Below are 8983 nucleotides of genomic sequence, written 5' to 3' on the forward strand. Positions count from 1 at the left end.
CTTCTAGCTAGTCCATAATCCATAATAACACTTCTTACAATTAAAAAGTAGTCTAGTCTGAATCAGGAGAGAACAAAAAATGTCCAAAACAAATGTGTGTGTGGATTTTGATGTGAGAGGACAACAGGTGATGGACTTTATCACTGGAGGAAGTGTTATTTATGGACTATTTGTTTAAAGAGGATTTCCTTAGTAACTGACCATGAGTGTGTCGTTTAGCTTTGGTTCTGTCTGAAAAACTGCATGCCAAGCTCTGTCTCTTCCTCTTCCTCAGGTTCAGGAGCTGCTGTTTGACACCACATCACAATCTCACACCATTGAGAAGCCTTTCACGATCAGCTGGAACGCAGCTTAGACTCGGACACCAGTCTATGGAAAGAGCAAGAGCATTTACCTTCATTTACCAATGTTCACTCAACTAGTCCTTTATCTAGCATTTCCAAAATAAATATAATACATCAAAACTTTACAATTTTAAATATAATTGATGAGAGAATGATATACAATATATGTAGGTCTATACATCTTTACATATACAATCCATTTCTGTCCAGTAATTGATAAAGATAAATAATAAAGAGGTACATCTAGTGTCAAGAGAATGTTGTTTGTTTTTATCCACTTTTTGCTCCATTGGAATTTCAGATTTAGCTCTTTTGATACATACAAATACATGTATTGACTTCATTCTATATTATTTCTATCTTCAAAACCTGGTTATTAATACAATAACACACATGTTCCTTTCACCTTTGAGTAACTGAGTTCTGCTCAGAAAACAAAACAGAAACAAAGGCTATAATAATCAGGTGAATCTGTGACGTGGCCCTCCATAGATCTGATTCACAGCAGCCATCTTTGATTTGAACAGGAATAAAAGCGAGGACATGCATCTCTTCGGAGGCTTGTACTGTTATTTCATGTGTTTTTGGATTGTTCTGTTGATGAAACATGGCAAAAATATATTTACAAGAATGTTCAGTTGTCAAAAAAACTTGACATGAGCTGTGGAAAGTTAGAAGTGATCTGGAGCTTTATTCAGTTTTGAAAACACAGCACGTCTATCCCTCTCAGCCTTGCTTTCATATTCCCATTATGGCACTGCTCACATACTCTCTTGAGTAGGTAGGTACTTATTTTGAATAAGTAATTACTTCAAGACACACACTGTAAGAGCCTATATAGGAAGACACTAATCAAACAAAAAAAAATCACACTTTAGATTATGGTTATTACTATTAACTTACTATTAACTACGACTTTTGCTTCAATAAACTCCTAATTACTGCTTATTTTTAGTTAGTAAGGTAGTTGTTAAGTTTAGGTATTGATTAAGCAACGTAGAATATGATCATGCAGAATAAGGCATTAATATGTGCTGTATAAGTACTAATAAACAGCCAATGTCCTTGTAATATGCATGATAATAAGCAACTAGTTAATAGTGAGAATTGAAAACTAACCTAACGTGCTACCAAAAGTTGTATATGTTGTTGATTTGATAGATGAAGCTGGTCAATTTATTCAATATAATTCATGGAAAATCTGCAATAAAATGTTCTTTTAGAGAATGTAATAGTTTGTGTAAAGCAATCCCTCTTTAAGTTATTGCATCACTCATCACAAATGTATTGGAGTAAAAAGTACATTTACTTGTTCAAAAATGTAGTTGTAACGAGGCGTCAGCCGAGTGAGGATCCATCTGCAGCTTTATTTAACTTGATAGAACAATACAGGGTCGAGACTCAGCAGTAGTAGTAAAGGGGACTAAACATAATCGTAAACAGGGACAGGCTAGGGTCAGGGCAGGCAGCTAAAGATCACAGTCCAGATAAACAGGCACAGGTCGGGGCAGGCGGCAGAGAATCAACAATGATAAACAGTCCAAGGTCAGTTACTGAATAGCAATAGGTAAGGAAACGCTCAGAAATGATCACCGTGGCAAATCAAGACTTCGCAAGGGTGCTGTGTGTGTGTCGTGCTTAAATAGCACGTCTCTGTGTGTGTGTGTGTGTGTGATGAGCTGCAGGTGCGTGCGCAATCAGTCCCAGGTATGAGTGTCTATGGGAGTTGTAGTCCGAATAGCAATGGTCAATATTCTGGTGAGAGCTCCCTCTGGTGATCCGGAGGAAGCGGAGAGGGAGCCTCACCTGTAACAGTAGTCACATAGAGAGTAAAAGTTGCTCATATGTTTGATATTCAGTGAAACTACAAAGCAGCCAAAAAGATACGTAAGTACAGTAACTACATTTACTCAAATACTTTACCCACTGCAAACCAGCACAAACAAACAAGATTATTTTGGGTGAATTTGGAGCATGTGGGGGGCTGAGTGACCTCAGAATTACCTAAACATTTTATTTTAATATCTTAAAAACCAAAGCAGCACAAACTTTTTTTTTTATGGCACAAACCAGCACAAACGATTGGGACTATTTTGCCGACGTTTTGCGTTGGGTGGGGGGCCAACGTCACGCAGGTGTTGTAATAAGAAAAATCTTTACAACTAGCTGAAGCATCAAATAATAAGTGACACTTTCTATGAACTGGCTAAACAAAATTTCAACACAATGTATGTTAGATCAGGGGTTTTCAAACTTTTTGTGTGTGTGGACCACTATTTGTAATCAAAAAATGTTGCGGACCACCTCATAACACACATAATAAAATATGTCTACACACAGTCCTACCTGAATTATTCCGCACCTCTAAATAGGCTTACTAGCACCAAAACTATAACTAGTCATCACATCAGTACAACAGGCTTGTTAAAAGAAAGTTTACTGCAGACAACGGCTGCTACATATTTAATGTATTTATTCTGGCTCATAGATGCATCCGACTCACTGTCAATCTCTTAATTTTTTGTAACTTCTGCCTCTGTCTCTTTTCTCTTCAAAGAACCTGTTGCTATCCACCGATCCATACACTGAACTTGAACGTCACGGCCGAGCGCCACTAGCCTATTTTTGTTATCGCACAATAACTTGACAATTAAATACAAATGTTATATCAATATAGGCCTACATATTCTTTTTACTTTTTGTTTTTTATGGGAATTTCCTGGTAAAATGAAGGTAAAAACATATTATTTTATTTTATTTTGCCTTTCCACGGACCACCTGCAGTACCCTCACGGACCACTAGTGATCCGCGGACCACAGTTTGGGAATGACTGTGTTAGATAATTGTGTTGTTGATCAAACACATTTAATAGTTATCCCTATGGAAACATGGGATTTGTGCCTATGTTTTAAAAATAATAATTTAAAGATCAATGTATCAATTATTTATGTAATGTTTCAGGTACGTATAATAAATTTAAAAAACATACATTTTGTATAGCAATGGTCCACTATCCACTGTACCCTTTATGTCAAATTTCAGTTTTCTTTTATAATTTACTGAAAATGAATAGTTTTTACTTTTATTTCAGATTTGATGGAGGAAACGAGGAAAACAAAGAATTGTTTTCTTCATAAATCATAAAATGATTAGGGCTGTCGATTTAACGTGTTAATTGTATTAATTAGTTACGGTATTAAAATTTGTATTGCACTTGCCCCGCCCCAGACCTACTTAGGTCATCTTACATTAATACAGTTGATTGATGAAGAATATGATGCAGGGCAACATCTCACTGTGTGATGAAACCTATAGAATGCAGTCAGAATGACCCTAAAATTCAAGATATGGGGCAAAAATGCTCATTTTAGCGTCAGTTTTTTCACTGAGCACGTTTGTTGTGGTCAGAGCGCGATTGTTCCCACCGTGAATACACTTGCAGGCTCCCTCTCACTCGTATCCAAGGTAAATCATCAACACTATCATCCCAACATGTGTTTAGTTGAACTAAATACATCAGCATCTGATTAGATTAGATGATCTGATCGGCATCAAACTAGGGGTGACCCCGAATAGTCGAAGATTCGATGGTTTGATATGAGGAGCCTGATTCGACTTCCAATCTCACAGTCAAATCTTCCCAGAGGTGTTATGAAACAAAGATCATGCCATTTGGGCTATATGGGGTGCTCAATAGCCCCTTTCACACACACAGTCACATACACTAAATGATCATCTTTGATCGGTGCGCCGCGTCTCGCAGCTTTTTCAACGTGTTGTGCTCGAGACCTAGCCTTCTTTTCCATTCTTTAAAGTTGAGCTCTGCATTTGGATACTATTATGTGATTTTTGGATTCTGATGATGTTCAGAATCCAAAGCTAAAAGAATCTTGACAATTCTGGCTATACTTTCGTTATTTTAATAATTTATTTATTTTTATTTCATTTATTGATCACTCTGTTTCATGCGTACTGAGTTCCCTTTCAGTCGGTGACATCCGACTTACGTCTCCGTTCCCTCCTTCCCTCCTTCCGTTTTTTACACTGTTAAAGACTTGGATTCCCATGCTAAACATGTAGACAGTTTCAAAAAAAAATTCTGTGCCAAAAATACTCCTTCCGGTTTCTCACAAGTTTTGGAAAGTTTTTTTCGAGTATGAGTCTATCTGACGTCAGCAAGGGCGGAATGGGCCGTACGGACTCTTCTCCCGGTAGGGCGCGCGCGACCAGAGCGAGAGAGCAAATGTACGCCCATTATCGCGCTGTGCTCTGCTTTAAGGAAGCCGGCTGCGCTACAGTCACAGGACTTCACGAAATCAACAATGTCACCAAAGATGTGTGTTTTTGGTTGTCAGGGCAAGACAACCCTGTACAGCTTCCCAAAGAACCCAGCGTTAATGGGACAGTGGATGAAGTTTGTTTTTCCGGAGCAGCAACGGAGTGTAGTGTAAGTGTTTTTATTTGTTCCCTGCATTTCGGCGATGATCGTTTTATAAACAAGGCCCGGTTCAACTCCGGATTTGTAGCTCGTCTAATGCTGAAAAATGGAGCGGTCCCAGCGATTAAGGTTCACGGTCGTGTGTTGGAAGCAGGCGGTGAGTAAAACTGCTTCAAATGTCTTTGATTTGTTAGCTTTTTGGCTTGTAAGTGCACCTCAAGTAAACAACATGACGTGCAAAACCGTTCCGCTTGCTATTGCCTCATAAACCAGGAGTAAACACACACAAATGTTGTAAAACTCGTGCATGACAAGCTGCAAAGCAAATATATAGTTACAGTACATACCACATAGAGATGTCCTGCTGTAGTAGTTGCTGCCGCTGCTCCTGTTCAATTTCAGCCTCCGGATCAGATTCTGGATCATATATGTGTGGTTGAATCTGATTGATAGCCATGGGGCCCTATTTTAACGATCTGAAACGCAAGTGTCAAAGCGCGAAGCGCAAGTAACTTTGTGGGCGGGTCTCGGCGCTGTTGCTATTTTCCCGGCGGGATAAATGGCTCTTGCGCCCGGCGCAAATCTAAAATGGGTTGGTCTGAAGTAGCTTCATTATTCATAGGTGTGGTTTGGGCGTAACGTGAATAAACCAATCAGAGCGTCATCCAACATTCCCTATAAAAGCAGGTGCGCAAGTTCCATTATGGATTGTTATTATTATGGCGTATTTACCAGGCGCACGCCAGGAGCGGTTCACAGCCGAGGAGACTGATGTGCTTGTAAGAGCAGTGAAAGACAGAGAAGTTGTGTTGTATGGGGATGGGAGAAACCCACCCAAAATAGCGTCGGTTAAACAGGCGTGGGAGGAAATAGCCACAATTGTTTCATCAGCTGGCATCCCCAGGACGTCGCACCAGTGCCGCAAGCGCTACAATGACATCAGAAGACGGGGAAAGTCCAAGCTTGCCAGCATCAATCGGGCACGCCGTGTAACGGGAGGTGGATCTGCCTCTACTCAGGACCTGACGCCAGCAGAGGACATCGCTGCGTCCACCCTCAGCGATTTTTTTTCCTGGTTCTTGACGGACAAACCAATTTGTTAGATGTCCTTATATACATATATGTCTTGCCAGAAGTTGCCACTATTGGGCAAACAGGTCTCCTTAATTATTAGACTACAATTAGCCTGAATCATTTGTAAGCTAGATTTATGCCTATTTTTTTCACATCTTCGTGGCACACCACAATGATTTCCGTCATCTCATGTGTTAATATTTTTTAGTGTAACAATTTATGATTTGCAAAAATAACTGTTGCATCTGTGTAGATTACATGAGCAAAGTGTATGCGCGTTGTGCACGCTATACATTATGGTCAAGCATGCGCCCTTAAAATAGCATAATGAACAACGCGCAACGCGCCACTGACTTTAGACTAGGTTTTTTCTGGTCAGTGGCGCAATTGTTTAATGGAACAACAAAATAGCACCAGGGATTGTTTGCGCCGGAACACGCCTCCTTTTTTGCGCTGAACCGCCCAGATAGCGCAAGTTCATTCACTAGTTTAGCGACGTGCTTCTGTGGAGGGAAAAGCGCGCTTTGCGCGGGTGCAAAATAGGAAGGACACATGCGTCGGTGTACAAAGTCAATTGCGCTGGGTGCAAGATAGGGCCCATGGTTTATTTAGAACGTTTTTTAAGGATATCACAGCTTTCAGACGCTCTCAACGCAATAGTTGCTCGCACGCCTGTGGCTGTTCAGCTCCGCCCACACGACACGCCTCGAGCCACTCTGTTTTTTTTCGGAAAGACTCAGTATTAGCGTATCTTTCCTTTATAAATATGATCAAACTAAAGACTTTTCGGAGATATGAAGGATGCAATACTACTCAATAGGCACTCAAGATTGACATGTGATTGACTGAAACTGAGTGTTTCAGCCCCCCTTTAAATATTTGTGGCTTGTGTTTTGAATACACGTTCCCTTGCACTTTAGGCATTTTGCACACATTTGTTCTGCACCTTATGACTTGATTCTGACTTACTTTTTATTTATTTTTAGAAAGGTATATTGTGTTCTAATTTAATTCTGTAAATTAATTTTTGATTGTTTTTGCGCTGTACTTAGAGCCGCTGATTCGACTATGTAGTCGGGGACACCCTTAGATAACGCCGCATTCACACGGGGCTTCGCCGTCAACGCTTGATGGAGGGCGTGGCTGAAGCTTGGTGCTGACGCGACCGTCATAGTGACAACAGCTAATCACATTACTTGCCGCTTGGACCACAACACAACACAAAAAAGCGCCTTTTTTGACAGCTAGTCTGTGAGACTATTTTGTGTATGAAAACTGATCACTTTAACATTTGATTCCTCATTTGGCTGGGGGATAGCGCCTATTTGAACCACACATGATATGATATGCTGCCTGTCATTCAATGATAAACAGAGTACACGGACGGAATACAAGCATGATACATTCCAGATTCTCCAACCGTCTCTGCCACCTCCTTCCAGGCCTGGTCTCTCCAGTTTGTGTCCCGGTATGTAAATAATGATTGGTAGTAAAGGACCGGGTGATTACCCACCGCAATTATTAGCTTTTCCTCCATTTTTGATCGTTCTTCACAAATTCATTCACTCTTCATTCACCGGTGTTTTAAACGAACGCGATTGGCTCTAGGATATTTGCATAGGGTGATCTGATTGGATGACGCCTGCGTTGGCGCTTGAAAAGTTGAGAAATCTTCAACTTTTGCCGCTTGCAACGCGAGTGAAGCGACGCAACGGAACCCACAATTCAGTTCGTCAACGCATGACGTCACCCATTCAAAGTAAATGAGAAGCGTTGACGGCGACGCCCCGTGTGAATGCGGCGTAAAACTCATGCGTAGGTTACTTTTCTTGTGCACCCGAGTCCAAGTTGCTTCACACTCACGTGAATCGTGTCAGTTTTTGTGCAACCGAACTCAGACCACCTCCTTCAGGCAGTGTCTAATTCGGTCCCCCTGAGCTCAGCTGAGCCCGTGTAGCCGGCGCACTCTGCACGTCGCCGACTATTGCATTGTGTTCTGGAGCATTAAAGACAGGACGCTGACATTCCTCAAGGCACTTGATTCTGCACAAATTTCAAAGAGAGCAAAAGATCAGGATTCTATCTTCGATCAGAATCAGCCTCTCTCAGTCAAGTAGAATGCAAACTGAATATTTAAATCACATTCCAAAATCAGAAAATAAAATACAGAGTAATTATCATGTGTATGTCATATTGCATATTATTCCTACCATCAACTATTGGCTTTTAGCTTTTACATTAACAATATGCAACATAAAATAAACCATCTTCCTTTCAATAGTTACCGCATACAATAATATGCAAGAAACAAAATGTAAATGTTTTGTTCAGTGCCAGTGAACATTAATCAAAACAAGAAAACTATTCAATGAACACATATTTTAAACCTGGTATTGGGAGTACATACCTGTAACAATTTAAAAGAGAGCAAAAGATCAGGATTTTATCTTCGATCAGAATCAGCCTAACATAAGAAATAGGACAACTGAAACATTGCAAAATGATAGAATGGCGATCGCTAACATACAACAAAACACACGAGGATAGCTATGTTAGCAATCTCTTAAGCTCTCAAAACAACAAAGTTCTCAACACATCTCAAATAAATGCATTCATCATAAAATACACGTACAAGTTACCATGTGCATTAAACTAAAGTCAGAACAGGTATATTTCAAATTTACATCGCACTGAAGTGAACACGTACCTCTCTCAGTCAAGTAAATACAAATTGAGAAAGGAACACGAAAATTCAATATATTACCATCATTCCAGCCTCTATCCAATAGAGGGCGCACTTACACAACAAATAACTCTCCCAATACCTACAAACAACCATGAAATTAATGAACAATACACAATTTTGATTAAATAAACTCACATAACTGCAAAAAAGAAAATGAAAGGTTACAAAAAAATATATCTAATTCTTTAACCTGTTACACTCGCATGACAGCTTTCACAATACCAATTTTTCATGTGAACCGTGCAAATGTGAAAACGCCCTCACATTTACATCATGATATACAGTAGGGTAGGCTATAAGCAGTATCTATGGCAAGCTGTTTTGACTTTTATTCATTCACAGGATTTGAATATCAACAATTCAATTTTTACTAGTGAAAT

The 8983-nt window shown here is 39.9% G+C and overlaps 1 protein-coding gene across 1 annotated transcript in view; it reads left to right on the forward strand.

Annotated features, from left to right (window-relative positions):
• LOC307121437 (sucrase-isomaltase, intestinal-like) overlaps positions 1–920 on the forward strand; it is a 53146-nt gene extending 52226 nt beyond the window's left edge. The window contains exon 48 of the mRNA XM_079809026.1: positions 275–920. Within this exon, the coding sequence (XP_079665152.1) occupies positions 275–355 (81 nt within the window). The 3' untranslated portion in view covers positions 356–920. The remainder of the gene's footprint in view (positions 1–274) is intronic.
• The last annotated feature ends 8063 nt before the right edge of the window (positions 921–8983 follow it).

The sequence above is a fragment of the Gobio gobio genome, assembly GCF_949357685.1.
Source record: "Gobio gobio genome assembly, chromosome: 25".
NCBI classification, from domain to species: Eukaryota; Metazoa; Chordata; class Actinopteri; order Cypriniformes; family Gobionidae; genus Gobio; species Gobio gobio.